A 21707-nucleotide genomic window follows, 5' to 3' on the forward strand; every position below is an offset into this window, starting at 1 on the left:
CAGTATACTTTGAAAAGAGACTGCACCTTTTGTATATTTCTGCTACTTCGTTTTGTTGCATTTCTGTGCCTTAGTGTAATTTTTGTTTCTCTTGTGCTTGCTTGTTTGCGGTTATTTCACTTCGATGTATTTCTGTATCTTTTACTGTATTTTTTTTCTTCTTATTGCTTGCCTTCGTTGTATTTCATATCTTTTTTTTCCACCTTTTTCCATGTTGAAGAAATATACCTGATGTTAATTCGCCTCCCCCTCATGTAATGCCCTTGGGCCCTTAAGGAGAAAATAAATGAAACGAAATATGTGTGACAGACTCGCCCAACAATGCACTCTTTTAAACCGAACAATGGCGTCCCATCTCGCGCAAAGGAGATATCTGGGTATCAAGGACTCGTGCGTCAACACAGGCTTCAACACATACACCATCTACCCTCGGCTTCTCAACTGGTCAACACGCATGGGTTGGCGTTTCTTCAGTGGCAACACTTCATAAGCAAATTCGTTTCTCGCCTAAAGGCTTCCTCTTCAGCTTATTTTCTGCATATCTGAAGTTACGAAGTGTTCGTTTGTTGATTGCGTGTATTTAGCCCAGCGGAGCCGTGATGATTATAACTGCCTTTTTTTTGTTAGTGTGTTGCAGCAATTTGATTCGCTATCGAAGCCACTCTGCCTTGGTTGTATAGACCACGTTAGACGAGGTCAGAATTTTCCGAATCTATCGTGCCCGCGCAATCGCCTTGTACTACGGCTTGGCACGATACTTCAAAAACATATCCTGGATAGCGATGTTCCAAACCTTCAAAAATTCTATTTGTGGAACCTATAGAAGTTACAGAATCAAAACTGACTTTCCATACAGGTACTCGCTACTGTATCGTCGATAATTAGATATCTCACTGAAATCACCACTATTAATAAAGGTGGCAGTGCTATTAGCTAAGTGAAAAAAAAAATGTTATTTCTGGATTCGTTGGTGTATTCGATATAGGGCACTGTTTTTGGGAGGGTTTTGAGTAATGCGGCCGAACGGATTCCATTAACCTCCAATTTTAGTGAGTTGCATTCTTGGCGCAGGTGGTATTCTTTGAAGCCGCCGCGGTGGCTCAGCGGTTATGGTGCTCGGCTGCTGACCCGAAAGACGCGGGTTCGATCCCGGCCGCGGCGGCTGGAATTTCTTTGGAGGAGAAATTCTAGAGGCCCGTGTACTGTGCGATGTCAGTGCACGTTAAAGAACCCCAGGTGGTCGAAATTTCCGGAGCCCTTCACTACGGCGTCTCTCATAGCCTCAGTCGCTTTGGGACGTTAAGCCCCATAAACCAAACCAAACCAAACCGTATTCTTTGAAATTGAACTGAAGCTATGGAATTGAACTGAAGCTTTGAACTGAAGCTATGGGAACGTTGAAAAGAACACTTTCATAAGCAGCCTAGCAATATCATTATTAAAAGGTAATATTACTAAAATAAACCAGCCAGTGAGCACTTCACTACACAGGAATAACTTTGAAACTTTAGCTGATGACTTTAACTTGCTAATGCAGTATTTACCGAGCTGTCTCTGCCCTTGCACTGTGCAAAAGGGTATAAGGAGTATTCTTGTTTGAAAGTTTGTAGGAAAAAAACAAAAAGCTGAAAGGGATGATATTTTTTATTAGTAAGAACATCTCTCGACACTCTCTGTTTTTTAGATGTTACTTTCACTATATGTTTTAAGCTTCGGCATCTGCTCAAACCACCTGTCTGAAAAAGCCCCACGAGGCGGTCATGCTGTAGGGACGTGGAATGTAGATGGAGGTTTTCTTTTTTTTTCCATGACAGCGAGCCTGTCTCCCCGTTCCTTCTGTCCTACAGTGCGAGGAAGCGCGAGGTGTACGACATACAGAAAACGAACGTAGGAAGAAAAACGGCAGAGAGAGCCAACGGCACTGACCTCGGCTCTTCGGAATTCTTCACTTTTTTTCAGTGTGCTACCGGCTGAGGTAGCGACGGCCCTAAGTCTGACTCACCGTAGCCTCAAAATATGTGGCAATTTTTACTCTTATGAATATCGAGAGTCGTTAACATACGCGATACTCTAAAAATGCATTTTCCATAGCGGTATTTCTATATTTTCCTTTTTAGTAAGGTTATACGTTGCATCTATACGCGGAGTGTATTAAAAGATAGCATCCAACTTTACATGCATCTTCGATACTGACCACGCCTGGCTTGTAGAATGCTTGAGATAGCTCTTTGTGTTTTAGAAGCGGTATTTCGAAAGCTCGCAGCCAGCCTTAAATAGTGTGTGGCCTGAAATAAAGCGCAGACACAGTTCCCACTGGCTGACTACATTGGTTGCTATTTCTGATGCCGGGTTGTCTGCACTGTGGGCATCCGGGTGGCTAAATAAAAAAAAATGACTATGTTTGGAAGTTCATGCCGCGCTACTTGATGCGCTGACTCAGCGGTAACTGTTCATGATTGTGGCTGATGTTCTTCTCCATCTCGTTATGCCTAAAGCCCTTTAACGAACTAAAATCAACGTACCTTTGAAGAATTTCACTTGACTCCTTCCCTGCTCGTTCCCTCGATGTTCGACGCTGTCATTGGCGAAAAACCGTTGCATGTAGTAGCGCTTTTTCTTCCTTGTTTTATTACGTCTTTTTCTCCTGCGGTGTCTAACAACGCGAGTAACGCACCCAATCATTTCGTTTCGCGCCCCTTCTTTGCTGTTTCTAAAATCACCCAGAGTTCGCAATACTGTGTGCTCTCCGGAAAGCCTCTGCTAATTTAGCACTGCGTCGAAGGAGCCACAATCGAAAGGAGGGACAGTGTGCGGTGGAATCGGAGAGAGAGAAAGGAGATTGCATTAGTTCAGGGTGAAGGAACTTAAAGGTGCACTGAAGAGGAATCTGAACTCGTCCTTTCGCCGCGGGAACTCGATCTACACGTTCCTACCATTCTTAGAAACTGCGACTTATTGCCCGGTGGCGTGTTCGCCAAATGCAGCCGGTACAGCCAGCGATGACAGCGCCGCCCACCGGCAGGTAGCAGCCACATTAAGGCTGGTTATAAATATTCATTCAGAACAACGGCTTGACATCGCCGCTATGGCGCAGTGGATTCGAGGCACGTGTTGCGTATGGAAGGTCCGCCGTTCGACTCCGCTCTCTGTACTGTAATTTTATTGCTTTTTCAATTTCATTTTTTTCCATTTTTTCCCTTTTAGGTCGCAAATCGTGATGCTTAGTGGCATATAACGCCGTTTAAGAGGATTTATTATCCCTTTTAGGTAAGCCGTTGTGACAATCTTCAGTCGCCGTGATCAATTCACCGTGGTTTCAAGTCATGTGGCTGTACAGGCTGCCGTTGGCGAATACGCTGCCCGGTGTGGCCGATTTCCCTAATTAAATCGAATTAACGTCCGCCTCCCACCTTTATTTTTTGAATTCTGCCTTGTACGGTGGGCGGAGTCGACCGACGCGGGGAGTGCCTTTCACCCAGTCCCGTGGCGGCTTGCCGCTCTGCCATCGGCGGAGTAATACGTAGTAGTCCGTAGAAGCAAATAGTCCGCGCGTATTTTTATTTCTGCGGGCTTATTTTGCGGTTATATTATCTGCAAATCAAAACTATTTATTCACGGAAACCTAAAAAACAAATTGAAGCGAAAGCAAAGCCTCCACGGAGCTGGCTGAAAGGCACTCCCCGCGTCGGTCGGCTCCGCCCCCCGTACGAGGCAGAATTAAAAAAAAAAAGGCGGGAGCTGGACGTTAATTCGATTTAATTAGGGAAATCGGCCACACAGGGCAATAAATCGAAGCTTCTAAGAATGCTCGGAACGTGTAGATTGGGTTCCTGCGGCAAAAAGACGAGTTCAGATTCCCCTTCAGTGCACCTTTAAGTCCGCCTTTAGGTACGCCAAAGTGGAGCCTTGTATAAGATGTGTAACATCATTTTGTTTACAATATTCTGCCTCCGGGGCAGCTTGACATACAGGGAAGTGTGGATTGTTTTACTTACAGCAAGGCTGTGTGTAAGTTATAGTTATCTCTTTCTGACCCTCGCGGAGGCTCATATATTGTTTTACAATGCGTCTTACTATGTAGGCGAGGCGACCACCCACCTCTGTGGTTACATTGGCAGTTGATTGAAAGGAAAGTTCGTGCAATTGCATTTTAAACAACTGTTAAGTGGATACGCGGGGCTCCTTGAGAACTTCCACGATGAGTTAGGTGACAGCATTGCCCTGTTTGTGTTTTTTTGTACGACAGGGTAAAAAAAAAATTGGCGTGGTTTAAGTGAGCGTGAGGACCATAGTAGCGAGATGATATTTGACCATGACAATTATTTTTTGCAAAGTTCCCCAAACGTCACCCGGTGAGCTTTTCGTGCGCCAGAGAACGGGATCGTAGGGGTAGAAACAGTGCCGGAGGAGGGGGCTTTGAGAGGGAAGTCATAACGAGGTTAAAAAGGTTACGTGAGACGACTGAGCCCGGCGTGTGCGGCTAAGGAGGGAAATGGCGGAGATAAGCGATTCGGGAAGAAGAAGCCGGGCAATACGGTCGGACAAAGAAGCGCTGAAATACTGGTGCAGGCGTCAGCCACAGTGTGTGGTGTCGGGAAGCGGGTCGTAAGCGATACTACCAAATTCCATACGCATATCGATGGTGCAGCTGATTCGGGGTGGGGTCTGAAAGATGCGTTCTTAAAGCAGACAAACGTCCTGAGTGGACATTCCTGCCCAGACGGCAAGTGCTTTGTGGGAAAAAATTCAGCTGCACTGAGATGGTGTTCAAGCCTGGTGAGGACCATGCGCGCCATGATTTGGACAAGGCAAAATGTTACGGACACAGACAGGTGACAGAGATTCTGAATAAGGACTGGTCGGCCCGCTTTCGGTAGAAATGCAGAGGTTAGACAATTCCAAGTGTACTGGAGATAGCCGTGAAGCCAATGGATGGTGCGTTCACCCAGCAGAGGCAGCGTTTCGTTTTCTCGTAAATTCTTAAGAAGCGTATAAGCAGCCTCATCTTCTCCCGGAGTGCATTTACGGTTAAGACCATGTAGTGCATGTTCTAGTGGCTCCAGGGAGAACTGACAGGGAAGATCGTCTATTATTCTTCAAAAAGATGGCAAAAATTCTCTCGACGAAGCTGAAAGGATGTCCTCCATTCTTTTCAATCGTGTCAAGGTCTTGACTGGTTACCGCTGTCGAATGACAAAATGACACATAATTTAAAATTCGCCTACCGTAGAGAGAAGGTAGGAAGGTTACAAGGGCGACATTCAGGGGTGTGTGCGTGTGTGGGGGGGGGGGGGGGGGAGGAGGGTAGTCCGTCCCTCCCACCTCATCCCCCACGGACAGAAGGCCTAAAAATGAACCACACGTATCACCGCTGCAATTCATTTTCACATCAATCTCAAATGATCACATCTACTGGTCTGCAGATCATACAGGCTTTATTTAAACGCCTTTCTTTTTCACTAGCGATCACGGAGTCTGTAAGGCTGTCCACTTTTTCATCAATGTGACGATGACGAGTATAGCACCAGCAAAGACAATGCATTTTCAGCTTCAACTTCCTCAGGAAAATAACACGTCTCCTGTTGACCAAAAGCATCAGAGGAGACAAAGGAGCCAAACAACCAAGTTTTAATAAGAATAAATGTGAAGTTCCTTGGTCCTCATTCTCTTGTTAATGTTCGGAAATGAAAGAGGACCAATAAAACAGAGCACATGATGCCTTTATTTCTTCGTAATTTCATTATTAATACAACATAAATTGCTGCATCACAAAACAAACTCTTCAAAAGTACAGGGGACATACCGCTAATGAAGGGTTATGTGAATGGAGTGCTGTAAACATTCACGCGAATGCACGCCACTACAAAGTGAAATACGTGTGCTTCGTGGGTAACAGTCCGCATTATAAACCGCACTGCACACAATGCTAAACAAAGAAAGGAAATGACATATTTGAAAAAATTTAGGGTCAAGTGCAGTATTTAAGCAGAAAGAAGCCAGAAAACGTCGACTTGAAGTTTTCCCCACATATCGTCTCGCTGCCGTGCAAGCAAAATCAGAACAAGGCTGCAAACTTTTGCAGACCGAAAGAAACAGTTTACAGACCGTAAATAGCTATGTTCCTCATTGTCAATTGCTCCCCATTAGACACAGGCACCCATACGTACAACAGTTTTTGGACTACGTGCCTAACCTCACGCGTGGTGTCGAAGTCAACACATCAAAAAATGATGGAAGTGGCGCAGTGCGGCAATGAATTTTCTGCTGGTTGGAAATTCGCTCTCGCCATTCAAGCCGCCGCGGCTGCTCGAAATAGTTTTTTTTTTGTGTGTCGCGGAGACAGAAATCGCGAGCATATTCTCTCGCACATGAAACACCCTTTGCCTGTGGGAGAGATTACGTGCGGCCACGATTACATTTGCATGTCTTTCTGCGCTTTGGTGTTTGCATAATGAGTAAGCAAACCGTTAAGCTTCCGTCCCAGACACCAGAAAAGCTGAAGTGCTGCGCACAGATGTAGCGAGTTGACTAAAATGGTTTTGGATACGGGCCTATATAGGATGCTGAAACTAACAAGAAGAACCTGTAAATATGAAGCCGGGCTGTAGAAATAGAACCAAGTGTCGTCAGGCTTGCTAGCTAGCGGTTAATATTCGGGGCATTGTAGCTGCGCAAATAATCAGGTGAAAATCATCCTTGATATTGCCGGATACAGTTCGGTGACAATCGAAAGGTTAGGTACCTAGAGCAACGTCACACATAGGCGTGAAAAACCTAGTAGCCGTGCTACACCAACCCCTTTGCTAACCTCCTAGCACTATTCCAATACAAAGATACCAGGCCTGAAAGAGGGCGGAACCGGCACATCCACGTTTGTGCAGTGGAACCAGCAACCAAGCTTGGCTCGAAGAGAGCACCGCATGTTATGGACTTTTTTCTAGGTTAGGGTTCGTGCGCGAGCTTCAGGCGAGTCTCGAAATTTTTTTTTCTTTTTTGCTATAGAATTGAGCGTTGTAGCAAGTAACCTGTAAGCTATGTGAGCAGTTCTGTCGTAATTGTTTTTCACTGCGCAGGTGCGGCGAGTGTAGCTTTCTGAACCCCGAAACACTGTGCACTCTGCAGAAAGTACGAGAGGATATGATACGGCGCCAATCCCGTAATTGTACGCAACACAAGAAAAGACCAAATGACGATGTCCGTATTGCTGTCCAAGCCTTCAAGTTTTTGTGGGCACTAGCAGCAGGCATGACCCTTACAAACAAAACTATGCGAGTACATGCAGCGCTTGTTCTTCAGGGAACCGGAAGGGTTGGCGGACCGACTCAGCAGCTTAAGGTTGCAAGACCGTATATGGCGAGGAACGCTGCGGTGAGCTAGGAGTTGCTCACTTGAGGGGGCTTCCTCTCATGCGTTTGTGCGTGTGTGTATGGAGCAGGAAGGGTCAGGATAAGGTGCATGGTGTTGACACGTGGTATGACCGAAAGCATCGTCAATAGTGCGCGAGATGAACTGGTACCTGTGACGTGCCTGCCACAGACTCCTCAGTCGTATGAAGCGGCGAGAGCTTGTTATTAAGCTTCAGCTTCGGATGGTGTAGCTGAAGCCAAGACAGATGCTTGAATACCTAGAAACGGCGGTTAATGTTACATTTCTTGACCAGCAAGAGCGAGCGGAGATGTTTTGAAAATTGCAGCTCGATCCAAAGGCCTTCGTCGCGTTTCGCACGTGCGTTTGAAATTTATGGCTGGTAGCCACGCTTCCTTACGCGCTGATCACAATTGCAGCGGGTAATGTTAGACGTGCCGCTCAGTGCGGTAAAGGCCCAACACTGCTTATACCTCACGTGACACGTGCGATCTGCTGAGGGAAGAAAATATCGGAAGGAACAGGGAAGTGAAAATAGGCCTGCACAGGAAGACTGATGAAAGACCAGCCAGGATGGGTGTCAGATAACGACACGCAAGTATACACAATTTGCTGCGAGTTCAATTATGCCTTCTGATGGTTCGCTTGTGAGGAACTGCGGATAAAGTTGATAGGGAACACCTGATCAAATTAGCATTTCTCGGTGACATTGATTTTGCTCAGAAATTCAGAGCACGAATACTAAAGAACGACTGTGGGCTTAAAATGGCAAATCTTAATGGCTGGCTTGGAAATTCTTGTGAAAATGTAATGTACAAAAATTTTGGTACGAACCAACAGGCGGCCAGGTATTAGAGCTCCTTATCGAATAAGTTTCGACACGGAAAGTAGCGACCGCCGATTTGAGCGATGATAGAGGGTTATAGCTAGTCTAATAAAACTTTTATTAAGCACATTTTGCCGGTGTTTTGAGGTCATCAATACCATCAACCGAAGAGAAATATATTTACAAAGTGTGAGTAAATGTATGTACAGGGAGAGGCAGCCGAAGAACCGAACAAAGTAAGGACGAACGGCCAGCGCCGTCGTCGTCTTTGTCTTGCGCACTCACGCATAGCACTTTTCGTTGCTGGCTACGCCTATGGCCTTGACTCTACTGCCGGCAGCAAAAGCCCCGTCCCGGTGCAAAGTGCTTGCGATAGAAGGAGCGTGGTACGGTTTGAGAAGCAAAATATGGATCGGTCTTGGGGCGGGTTGGTTATGTCGGAGAATCGAGGGGGGTAACTCCGTTAGTTGCATCGGGTCACTTCACGGAGCTCTGAAAAGGGTGATTGTGTTGACGAAGAAGCGTCTCCAGCAGCCCTGCGTATTTCGAGTAGGGGATCAAATGAATACCAGTGATTCAGGTGGGTAGTGTACTAGCTTATACAGGCGGCCGTTAACAGACTTCCGGTGTAGTCCTGGGAAGCTGTTCGTGGGCAGTTTGGTAGGCCATAGTGGCTTGGGCTATCGCGTCACGTAGGCACCTAGTGGTCGATGTCGTGGAAGGCGGTAGCAGCGTATCCAAAGGCAGTGCAGATTGTCCACCAAACAGAATAAAGGAAACTAAATAGCGTGGGAGGGCATGCCACTACGGATCGTAGGAAAAGGTTACATAAGGCATGGCAAAGGTCCGACCACAGTTCCTGGGTGTCAGGACCTCTTCAGCTTCTTTGTAAGCCTGCTCGTTCGAGAATGGTAAGCTCTAGTGAGCTTATGCTGTGTGGAACAGTTTGGCCGTATGCCGTCAACCACCTTAGTCAAAAAGCAGTGACCCCTGTCTGTCACCCATTGGTGTGGAGAGCTGTGGTGAAGGATGACATTCTGGAACAGGAAATCGGCGACATCACTTGCGCAACTTGTTGGTAATGAAATCCTGATAGCGTACCAGGTCGCGCAGTCAGTTGCATTAGTGGTTTAAGGGTTGCAGGAGCGGGAAGCCGGAAAAGATCGACGGAGGTATCCAGCTCAAACACGCTAAAAATGTTCCAGATTGGGAAATAGAGAGTCAGCACTGTGTCAACGTTGTCTTGTATGATGTTTTGGTTTGTTTTGGACTCTACACGGACGCCTAGGAAGAAGAGCGGCATCATCATTATTTATGCGATGCTGAACAATAGAAGGTCGAGATGTTAAGTTTCATTTCTTCTGAACATTGAAGCAGTGGTCTTAAAAGGAACATCGGCTTGCTTGGTAAACCATCTCACAGCTTTCTACATGAGTTTGTGGCCTGTGACTCAATGATGACGCGGCGGAATACTGTCGCATGTCGACAGCAACGGCGGAAGCATTTACCATTTGGCCGCAGAGGCCGATGTGTGTCAAATATGTAATTATTCGACGGGCGGACGCGGCTCTTTTGGTAAACAGTGCGCAGCGACGCTGGTGAGCTTGCTGCTCTGAAGAAGGCGTCTCGCTTTCCTCTGTGCTGAAGTGCAGCTTCCGTACACCGTTCCCATGCGGCGCTCCGGTGCGAATACCAGGTCGCGTGGTCAGTGTACAGTGGCCAACCGCAGTCAAAGATCGGACCTCCACAAAGCTTTCTTTACAACTGCAGAGTTAGAATGCATGCCGGAAGAGCGGAGAGAGTGTGTCGGGGACATCTCTGGTGGGTCGTTCGCGTACACGGCGCATGTGACCAAACGCAAGGAGACTGCGCAGTTCTGAAAGAACTTAATTTCCCAGCTGCGGATCTAGGGGACAGGAGGCCGCTTAAAAAGTGCAGGGTGATACGTTCAGTGCTTTTTTCTCTCCCCGTCATGTTTAGAAATCACTTTAGAATTCCTTAATCCTGGGTCCTCTTCTTCGGCGACAACTGCCCAAAATCGGACTGTCTGCAGCCCGATGTCCGACTCGGCCCCCCGCTACACTTTGTCTTCGCTGTTGGAGAAAATTCAATTGAACAGAGCCTAAGACAAGCAATCAAAGTCAAAGGTGTGCTGAAAACAAGACTGAAGGCATCAGTGGACATGACAGAGGTGTCTTTAAATCAAGACAAAAGACATCGAAGGCCATGAGCTTGCAGGGGTAAGAGGTCTGAAGCAATCACTTTTGCCCTTTTATCAAATGGTGGGACGTCAGTCAAGTGGCAGTTAGACAAGGCCGGCACGCTGCTTGTTACCGCTGATCCGCCGATATAATGCATTCAGCAGGAGGGCACAGCGTTGTGAGCGAGAAAATTTGCAGCCCCGGCAGAACATATTACGTTGAGGACCGGAATGGAGGCTTTGTTTGCAGACAGCGGCGACGGTGGCGCATGGGCAACACTCCATATAAGCGGCACGTCGGGACCTTCAGGAATTGGTGGGACGTACTCGAGAGAGATATAAATAGCTGCTTCGGTGTCCAAGCGGGCAAAGTCGGCGGCAAAGAGTCGGTGCACAACGGGATCAGGTGGGTTCTCTGGAAGAGGCAGGGTGAGTTTATGTCACTCTCGACAAGGGCGGATTGTTCGAAAGGGAAGTCAAGGCGGGGGATAAAGTTATGAGGGCAGTGCTCAAGGACAGTAAGGAGAAGTATGGCGTACGGTGGAGAACGAATTCAAAGAAAACATTTCCGCCTTTCAAAGGAATCAAAGTAATTTGATTTACACTGACCAGTACCTTAGAAGGCAAACGCAGCTGGGGGCGGCAGAAAGTTAGGAGGGCGGAGGAGATTAAGAAGTTTGCTGAGGTATGGAAGCCGCAGCTGGCAATGGACAGTGTTAATTGAATAGACATGAAAGAGTCCTTCCCCTGCCGTGCGCATAGTCAGGCTGATGATGATGTTGACCAGAACCTTTAATTTTTATTTTGCGCGTTCGTTCGAGTCAATTTCCTCGATTCGTACTAAGAAAAAATGCCGACATATATAGGCTGTAATGAAGCAGCAGTGACTACGTGAAATAAAAATTTCTGTCAACAGCTATAAATCACTGTTGGAGCTGGATAAGCTGAGCAGAATTCAAGTGAACGCTACGAGCTCCTTCTCTTATTTAATGCTCGAGAGGAGAAGGCTATCAGAACTAGTGATCCACGTTCAACGTTGACCTAAGATTCTTTTGTCTTGCAAAAGTACAGCCAGAGTCTCGACGGCAAAAACGGCGCTAGCGAGAGCAAGAAAAGTTATGAGAATGCCAAAGAAAGAGGACAGATCTGCTAATTGAAGAGGCTGCAATTGAGTTATTTCTTTCTTATTATTTTCTGCTGAAATTGTCGTGTATTGAAGTTCTAAAGGCAGACGGAAAAGAGCAGCTTCCTTAAATTGACTGATAAACTGGGTTAATGCTTCGATATGAGGATAATTCTTCCGCACAGGTACGGTGAGAAAAAGCGTGCTTAGTCGATCTCGAGATTCGAGGAGTTCTCTCTTCTCCTCCTGTAAGAACCCCGAAGGTAAAGAGAACGTATAACAGATGCGGTCGTTTCGGCGAGCGCACTTCAGACACTCCGAAAATGATTTAGCCGTAAGGTTTCTTTTGCCGCCGTTCTCCTGAAAAGACAAGCTCAGTTTCCTCTTAATGATGCTCTCATGAACAGTATGCTTCAATGTGGAATACTGCATCGCTCCTTGAACTACACAGGGTGCCACACGATTTTCGTCAAGGGCAACCTCTAGCTTTTGTATGGTATCTATTGCATTTGGGAAAGCGCGGACGGCCAGTGTAGATGTTAGTTCACTCCGAAAGTAGTTGGAAAATGGAAAGATACCAACCAGCCAGACGCCACAAACAATGCCAGAAACGGAAGCTCGTCTTAGGCGAGGAATTGGCGACGATGAGGCAAAGAAAGAGGCTAGGAGAAACATGAACACATCAGAGGCAGTATCCGGTGGCCGAGGTGTTCTGTTTTCGTGCTCAGCGAGGAGTAAAAATACGAAGCAGAAAAAGAGAGCAGCAGCAACCAGAAGGATTCCCGCCTTGGCTCTGTTCAGGACGTCAAACATGGACAGCGGTATAGCGCGGTTGCGGTTGGAGTAGAAGGTTTCATGCGAATACGTGATCACACCGGGAATGGCAAAATATTTTATTGAGTTTCCATTGATCACGCCCAGGTTTCCATGGACATCAATGTGTCCGTAAACCATTCCTCTAGCTAGAACTTTTGTTTCCTTGTAGAAAGTCTGAACTACAGTCACGTTGTACAGTGATATGGCACTCCAAATGATGTCCATTTGCCAAGCATTGCCGTTTGGTTTCTCTTTCCTGAATTGCGGAATGTCAAAACACGCGTTGTGGATGACTGTGTTGCGTAGCGGTGACTGCCTTTTCAGGGCAGACCCACTTTTCCTGTGTTCCTGACCGCAACCTCTGGAATACAAGGAGGGAGAAATCGACGAAAATGCTCCTTGCGTCTCATTTTGTACTGTTTTGGTTCTCGCTAATTCGCAAGTGAAATTCCTGACGGCGGATTTTGACACGTAGTAGCTCAGCAAAGCCCTTCCTTCTTCATTGTCTTCTAATAATATCCAGTCGACTAAGTGCACAGAGATCCAGAGGCGGAAGATTTGGTTCAGGCAACGCGATGAATTTTCTCCGAGGCTCGGTATCAGCACGTTTGTTTTGGTGCTAATCTCAGTGCTTTCCCTCACTAGCATCAGGAGTCCCAGTGAGCCTGGATACGGCAAAGTCCACAAAGTGACCGGCCGTGGTATTTTTCGCAGCCAGAAGAGGTCCGAAGTATCCCAGTGCTCCTTGCACGTTATCAATGCCACTTCATCTCGCCGCGTTATGTGGGAAAGAACAATGTTAATTGCAGAAGGATTTCTTCCGTCAAGGTGTTGGGTACACAGCGTCGGTGTACACAGAATGCTTAGCGTTGCAAACTTGAATTTCGCATACAGAAGCATTCTGTATACCGCTTTTATGGCTTGAGAGCAACAATTGTTTTGCGTTCAGCAAAGAGCTGGGAAAGCCTATGTCGCAGTTGAATAACCGAAAACACAGACGAAGGAGGTTTTTTTGTTAAGTGAACAGCTCTGCACTGTGCCTGGAAGCTAAAGAGGTAAGTTACACGGGTGAAAATGGCGCGCATTGAGAGAATTGGCCACCAGGGAAAAACTAGATTCGGCCTTAAGAACGGAACAGTCTTCCAAGTCCTTGTTGCTTAGCATCTACTAGCGAAAGAGTTTCAGTATCTTCTGGGGAGGATAATGTTGGAAAAAAGGAAAGGGGAGAGGAAAAGTTCAACTGATTTCTTGTTCTGGCAGTACTGTGTAAGCACTTGCACAGAGAAGACAATATTTTCTATGCTAATGCCTTCATCGTATCAGAACACGCAAAAATGACAAAATATTTACAACAGTGGCAGTCGCGAAATTGTAATGCAGGTGGTCGCTCCGGGAGAGGATGAAGAAAGTAGTTGAATGCACCATCCATTCATTGCTATGTATGAAGGAAACAGCTGTTTCGGCCGCTGGCTGCCATGGCAGGGTGCAGAGAAGTACGGTGACCGCAACTGTAATAACATTTTAGTCGATAAGTTTTCTGCATATTCTAAACAAACACCTAGAATTATAAGAAAAACAAAGTTTTTAGGGTGTCGTACTTTTGCATAGTAGCATGTTTTTCTTATGGGATAGCATAAGACCTCCATGTCCCTACAATCGCTGTCGGCGTCACACTTTTCCACCTTCAAGTGGTGGCTTGGTAGATGAAAAAGAACCTGCAAATTTAGTACATGCATGAGCCAGCTGTGACCTCCCACCTGCCCTTGCTGGCAAATGGAAGTGTGGAGAGAGAGAACTGCCAGACAGCTCGTAGTGAGGTTCTTATTCTATCGCATTGTCGACGCCAACGGAAATTAAGTGTTTTTTCAAGTTTTGTGCAAACTTGGCACCTGTGTGTGCAACGCCCTGATGTGATTCACAATTTGAAGTCACAATGTTTTCCCACAGAACGGTTCTGAAAACAAGCAGATTGCTAGCTTACAGGATATGTGCGCTTGGTGTAACGAAGTCAATCTATGATAAAAATTTATAGTGTTCAGGTTAAATAATAACAGAAACCATCATTCGATGTTTATTGATGAATGAAAGATAATTTCAGATCGAAACTGCTCCACGAAGAGTAGGACTGCTTTGCGTGAAGCAAAATCCCACCAGCGGCTTCAAGACTTCCGGTTATGGGCGCATTTATAAAATCGCCGCCCAGGGGACAAAAGCACTCTGCCATAAACTGGAGCGTTTGCGAATAGCTGCATTTGCCATTTAGCTTTTGTACCAAGCGCGAAACATAGTTTCTTGCTTTCTGTGGATAATGTATGGTACGTGGTGGTTTTGTGAGGAAAGGTTTCACTTATCAGTGCGCACTTGAGCCATGCCGCAAGGTAGGGGAAAGAGAGGAAGGTGCGAATAAAAGACGCAAGAGAGATTACGATGCCTTAGTGGAAGTCTTCGGATTAATTTGCACAATGTATGCCACCGAAGGAGAGTAAAAAGGCCAGAGAAAGAGAAAGAAATGTTTTTGTGAACCTTAAAAACAGCAGCATTATTTTTTTTGTTTCCGTGGCTACTTAATGTTGGAGGCGTCATATAAGTGCCGATGCAAGTACATTTTAGTGTTTGTAATGTTGTGTAATGTTGTGTGAACTTTTGTGTCTCAACTCTCCTAAGTCCTACGACTGCTTGCTTACAGAGAAAACACGGCGTTCGTATCTTTGTCTCCCGGGCTGAAGCAACAATTGTAGAGAAGCGCCTATTTATTATGAGCAGCTATAGTTACATGCAGCCTCAGCCATCGATTTTTTTATTTTTTTTAACGCGAACTTGTGCACAGTTTTTGCCCCAACTAAGAGTTGCTATGTGGCGTGAACTGAACAGGGCGTAAGGAAGTGAGGCAGAAAAGTGGCTGTTTTTCTTTTTAACAGGACTTAGCAGAGGTCTCCGTAATTTAAAAAAAAATCAAACTGAAAACTAAGAAAATAGATGTTTAGGCAGCATGTGATTAAGTATAGCAGCCAACTTTAAAGAGACGCTTCTCCGCAATTGCTTGTAGAGTAGGAAGGCAAGGGCTCATAGGACTGTGGACAGGCGAGACACAAAAGCTCGTTCGCTTTCCAAGAGAAACTCACATGCACTCAATGTCGTAAGCAGCTAAATACTTCTCGCGAACATAAATAAAGTACGGAAAGGTGAATGAAATAATTTTGGTTTTTTTTAGTTCGCGCAACCGTTTCTCGCTCTTTCGCTGCATTATTAATTGTCACCGGCTCACATGCACTGTTCACATTAAGAATGAAATCCTACTTAGAGCGGGCCACAAAGGCTTGACGCAACTATAGCAAATCGCGGACGGTTTATTGCATGCCAGAATGTTTTCGCCCTCTGGGCGGAGTTTTTTAAAATGCGTCCATAATATGCAAGCATGACGCTCTTGCGAGATTTTTCTTCTGGCAATGGAGTCCTTGTCTCCCAGAAAAAATTTTGTTTGTAATGCTCTGTCGTCACTCACTTAACAGCAAATTGTCCTTTCTTTTTACGCAACCAGAAAAGCACACATTTTTGGTATAAGCCGCCTGTGTTACACAATGTACAGCTTTATGCGTAGAAGCTTGCTGGCCAATCATTCTCGCATAATGAAAAGACAAACTACTTACTGAGAAATTTGATGCGCCTAGTGGCCAGCCATCAATGCCGGGTCTCACTCCTCTCAATTCTGCCAACCTGTGCCATGAAATTGCTTTTCTCGCATAACCCACAAACAGTAGTACGCGAGTCCCAATAATGCGGGTCTAATGTGCATCTGTCACCTTTACCCATTATGAAAACATTATAAATATGAAAGGCATTGACAAACTTGTAAAATTTTCTTTTCCATCTTGAATTAACTCAGATATTCGAGAACAGGGTGGCGAATGCCAGAGCGGGGATAAACCTCGTACATGGTGTTTCGCCCAATACTTTATGAACTGAAAAAATTGGCTTTTTAGAAAGAAGAGAGCTTTTTTCAGCATTGCATTGTCAGCGGTGTAGGACATCAGAATACAGCTAAGACGTGCTAACTAGCAGGCCAGTTTGCTAATATTGAATATTTCACTTTTTAACCGTTACCATTAGGCTCCTTAATTATTGAGAGGCGTGTAGCGCACCCTAAGTAATATCCGTTTTTAGAATTTGAAAAAAAAAAACGCGGTTACTCTCGGCGCTGTGGCCCAACAAGTTTTGGCTATTCCGACAAGTTAGATGCAGAAGAGAGGATGTTTTGCTACAAGCTTCTTGAAAGTGTATGTCTTTTGGCCTGATGTAGCCAAATTGTGCTCGGTCACAGCGCCCATGGTAACTACGTTTTCGAAATTCTGAAAACTGAGATGTATATTAATTACGATGGGCTACCCGACCACCATGTGTCTTTTAAAAAAAAAGGTTCTCTAACCTGGCGGCGTGCTCGTGCCCGTTTTGCTAAGTTTGGAATGCTAAAATTTCGAGCTTTCTGAACGAAAATCTCTCGTAGATAGCGGCGCAGTTTTTTTGGTCTTGACTCGCCCTGTAGTTAGTAAGGAAACTTGCTCTGGGCGTAATGATTATCAGTTTGTAAAAAAATGCCGAAGACAGCGCCACTTGAAAAAGTTCATATATCGGGCCTCAATTCTTCGCACCGGAAACACCTAAAAAGCTCAAAATTTTCAAATCCGATGAGCGTTTCGATTTCTAATGTTCGTGCTAGTTCTTGTTTACTTTGTATTAGGGCATAGTACCGAAAAACGCCACTGATTGCAAGTATATCCCCATACCTCCCTCTATTTCAAAATCATGAATGAAAACACCTCGATTTTTATTATTATTCTGAAATAAAACTCCACAAATTCGTCTAGCATGTAGCTTAAAAAAGAAATTGTCAGATTTTTGAGATAGATTCGCAAGAGTGACAGTGTGAGCACATTTACGGTTACCATTAGGGGATAGGGCATGAGGATTTTCTTGTAAATATCAAGTGATCAGTGAATATCGGAAATGAACAAGTAATTAAAGGCACTTGAAAACAGCGCGTTATAGTTTTCCTGCAAATGTATGCATTGAATGAATTTCTTACCTTTTCGAGGAATTCAGTTCACCAAGTTTTGCGCATGTAATAAAACGACGCGAGGAATAAACGCCTCGTGACGAAAAGAACAGGACAAACGGCACCTTACAATGCAGCTGCTTTCCAACACCGTCTTTCTGTTGCACTGTCACCGACAACAATCCCTTATATGCGTGAGTGGAACGAGAAGGAAATATCGTGGAAGAAAGTTGGGCTAGTTGGTGTGTATTCGTAAGTGACTGCGACATTGCAAGGAAAGAAGAACTACAAGGATGAGCGAAAGCTTTCAACTGATACTGCACTTCTGCGAGAATGTATTTACACCTCCGCTAAGCTAGAAAACAACGATCTTTGACACTTGCACCAAAACACGCAAAGGCAGAGCAGGAGGCTCAGTTCGACATTCGACACTCACTGGTGCTATCTCGGGTGCCGGGCTGTTTGCACTGTGGGCGACCGGTTCGATCAATAAGAAGCTGATGATGTGGATCGATTTATGCCGTGCTGTTTGATGTGCTGACCTCAGCGATAGCCGTTCTCGCATGGCGTACTTGTCCTGCTCGGCGTCGTAGCGTGAGCGCCATGCGGGATGTGTGCCACTTGCCCTCGGCTACCGGCCTTTGCAGTGAATTTACTTCCTCTTATCACGCCCGACCCTTCTTTCTTTGATAATTTATGAAAAAAACTTAAATTGTAGGGTTATGCGTGCCGAAGTGACCCACAGCTGTTTGGGAAGCCGTTCTGAAGCGCTCCGGATCAGGTTAAATGAAGTTAACGTGAGCCAAGATCTCACAGCTCAAGGGCGTTGCCAGAGAAATGCGGCCACTGCGGGCAGGGTTCGATTCCGCTGCGTTGCGGTCGGTCGCCGAAGGATGAAGCCACTGAGCCACGATGGCGGCATCGCTAACTTTAGCAGCCATAATTCAGAGTTCGACAGTAACCCGTATGGGGAAGGAAATGAATACTATAGTACGAAAAGGAGCCCTCCCCAAGAACACGAAATTAAACCACGGCTACATAGCAGGTGTTTCAGGAAAGACTTTAAGTAGTTCTCAAAAATAGGCTTTTCGGGGTACAAATATGCCTTTGCGACATAGTATTGCTAGTGTTGCCGGACACCAGAAAACCGGTCAACCGTTTTAAGTAGTAAGCTGGTCAACTAATTTTTAATAATTATATTTATAATATTGGAGTTCGAGCTTAGTTGCAATTAGGCATTTGCAACCGCTCGGTAGTGATAACCATGTCAGTTTTTAGAATTTCCAATACGCGGTTGCCTTGGCGGCTGTGGCTCGGCAAAATTTAGCTTTTTCGACAAGTTGGCTTTTCGAAAGCGCATGCATTTCGGCACGATGTAGCCAAATTTTGTCGATTCAAAGCGCAGAGGATAATCGCGTTTTTAACATTTAAAACATTTCAGTGCAATGTGGAAACTCGCACATATAGTGTGGACGGCCACAGTCCTTGTCCCAGCGGTTCTGCTTAGCAGGCCGGCGTTCGCAAGCGCGCACCCGAGCTTCGTCAGCTTCGTCTTCTTCCTCTCCTTCGGCAGCGTTAGGCGCTGAGGCAGCAAACCCCAACTCTCTTTCTTACAATACCCCCGGGGTGAAAAGGTGCCATCCTGGCGGCCTAAGGGCACGAGACGACAGCTGGGTCGTTGTAGGGCTTCTGACGGTCTAAGTGCACAATTTCACGGCCGTGGCAGCGATGGTCAGACGAAGGCGTGATGGGCTCCACAAGATAATTAATTGGCGATGTCTGCTGAACAACACGATATGGGCCCTGGTATTTGCTCAGCAGTTTTGTAGACTGTCCTGGGCTGGAGGAGGGCACCCAAAGCCAAAGCAGGATTCCGGAAGATAGGGCGGCGGCAGACCGGGAGAAGCGGCGCAGGAGCTGTTCTGACGGTGCTGGTCGAGTGAAGTAAAGGAACGGGCGAGTTGACGGCATTCTTCGGCATGCGCAGCGGCCTGAGAGACGGTTGTAAATTCGGACGAATCGGGGCGGTAAGGGAGTATGGTGTCCATGATGGAGGAAGGCTCGTGTCTGTACAGAAGAAAATACGGGGAAAAACCAGTAGTGGCTTGCGTTGCAGAGTTGTAGGCGTATGTAACGAAAGATAGAACGCGGTCCCAGTCTGAGTGATCGGCAAAAATGTACTTGGCCATCATGTCGCTGAGGGTCCGGTTGGAGCGCTCGGTCATGCCGTTCGTCTGCGGATGGTACGAAGACGTCGTGCGATGGACGATATGACACTCCCGAAGGAGGGCTTCCACGACGCAGGACAAGAAGACGCGACTCCGGTCGCTGAGCAATTCCTCAAGCGCACCGTGGCGAAGAATGAGGTTCTGAAGTATGAAACCGGCTACGTCAGAGGCCGTCGCAGCTGGCAACGAGGCAGTTGCGGCATTGCGCGTGAGATGATCAATAGCGACGATGATCCAGCGGTGCCCTTCGGCAGTGATGGGAAGAGGGCCATAAAGGTCAATTCCAACACGGTCGAATGGTCGGGCGGGACACAGTAAAGGTGGCAGAGGAGTAGGTGAGTGCGGTAGTGGGTTCTTGCGACGCTGACATTAAAGGCAAGAGCGTACGTACTGGCGGACGAAGCGGTACATGCCCCGCCAATAATACCGGAGGCGTAGCCGGCTAAAAGTTTTTAGCAGACCGGCATGACCGCATTGCGGGTCATCATGGTAACTGGCACAAATGGCGGAGCGGAGATGCCGTGGAATCACGAGCACCCATTTGCGACCATCGGGGAGGTAGTTCCGACGGTACAGCAGCTGTTCACGCACAACAAAGTGATGGGCTTGACGACGGAGCGCTCTAGAAGGGAGGCGCGCTGAGTGGTTGGCTAGGAAATTCAGAAGAGAAGTAATCCAAGCATAATTGCGCTGCTCAGAAGTCATATCAATAGTGTCAAGAGAAGGTGTGAGGCCGGAAATAGATGGTGGGTCAGGCTCAGAGGTCACAGGGGAGTGCGAGAGAGCGTCGGTCACTGAAGTCACAGAAGTCACAGAAGTCGGAGGTGTCACGTTTCAACTTCTTAACACCCAGACAGCGGTCATAAAATGGACATTGGGTTGCCTGGCAAGATTCTCCAAGGCTGTTTCCATGGCCGTGTACATGAGTTGGCGGTGCATAACTCAAGCAGAGGGTGGCGATATAATGTGGAAAGCCGATGGCAACGGCGGCAGCTTCCACAGTTTGCTCACTTGAACTGGTGAAGAAAGAGCACCAGACCATATAAACCACAACAAAGAACGAAGACGAGACACCAATTCAAGTATGCACCAACTAGCCCAAAAAGACGTGTAAATGCAATTTGGTCACGGAGATCGAGGTGTGCCAGCTATGTAAACGGTGCACTGTGACGCCTGTGCGTTCGAGCCTTTGAAAAGGGCCTCTCGTCTTCTGTGCTGAAGTGGAGCTTCCATACTACGCTCGCATACTGCGCTGAGCCGTGAACAGAAGGCCATGTGGGCAGCGAACAGTGGCCAACCTTGCTCAACGACCGATTAACACAGCTGCAAGGTCAGCAGCTGGAAGAGCGGCGAGTATACGTCGGGAATATCTCTAGCGGGCAGTTCGAACAACGTGCATGTGATCAAATCCCGAGTCATTGGCCATTACTGACACAACTAAAAGTTCTGAGCTACGGATGTGGGAACAGGCGGCCCTTTAAATGGTGCTGAGGTGCTAAGTTCCAGTGCTTTCATCTCTTGTCGTCATGTTTATATATAACGCAAGATTCCTGTAATCGTCAGTTCCTCCTTCGGTGAGAACCACCCAAGGTCGGAATGTCTGCAGACCATATATGATTCGGCCCCTCGCTGCCCTAGGGTTCGCTACTGGATCAAACTCAACGCAATACAACCTAACGGAGGGCAACGCAGTCAAAGATGTATCAATAAGAAGAGAAGACACCAAAACGGTGAGCTTCACTGGTAAGAAGTCAGAAGCCATCACTTTTGCCGATTTATAAGGTGGTGTGGTATCAGACAAGCTCCGGTTAGAAGTGGTCGGTGCCCTGCTTGTTACCACCGATCCGCCTATATGATGGATTCGGCAGCAGGGCACAATGGGGCGAGCGAGCAACTTTGCAGGCGTGGCTGGACGTATGACGTTGAGGACCCGAATGGAGGCTTGGTTTACAGACAGCGACGACTTTGTGCGCAAGGGCAGCACTCCGTGTATGAGGCTCATCAAGGGATGGATTAATGATGCATGACCATCGGAAATTGGTGGGGCAGCAGTGAAAGAGGCATAAGTGGCGGCTTCAGGGTACAAACTGACAAAGTTG

The 21707-nt window shown here is 46.7% G+C and overlaps 1 protein-coding gene across 1 annotated transcript in view; it reads left to right on the forward strand.

The window, feature by feature from the left end:
* Positions 1 to 343: 343 nt before the first annotated feature.
* The window catches only part of LOC149328310 (uncharacterized), a 66026-nt gene continuing 44662 nt past the window's right edge, over positions 344 to 21707 (forward strand). Inside the window, exon 1 of the mRNA XM_089558957.1 lies at positions 344 to 458. Within this exon, the coding sequence (XP_089415083.1) occupies positions 344 to 458 (115 nt within the window). The remainder of the gene's footprint in view (positions 459 to 21707) is intronic.

The sequence above is a fragment of the Amblyomma mixtum genome, chromosome 9 (genome assembly GCF_055824585.1).
Source record: "Amblyomma mixtum isolate Tamu chromosome 9, ASM5582458v1, whole genome shotgun sequence".
Classification (NCBI taxonomy): Eukaryota; Metazoa; Arthropoda; class Arachnida; order Ixodida; family Ixodidae; genus Amblyomma; species Amblyomma mixtum.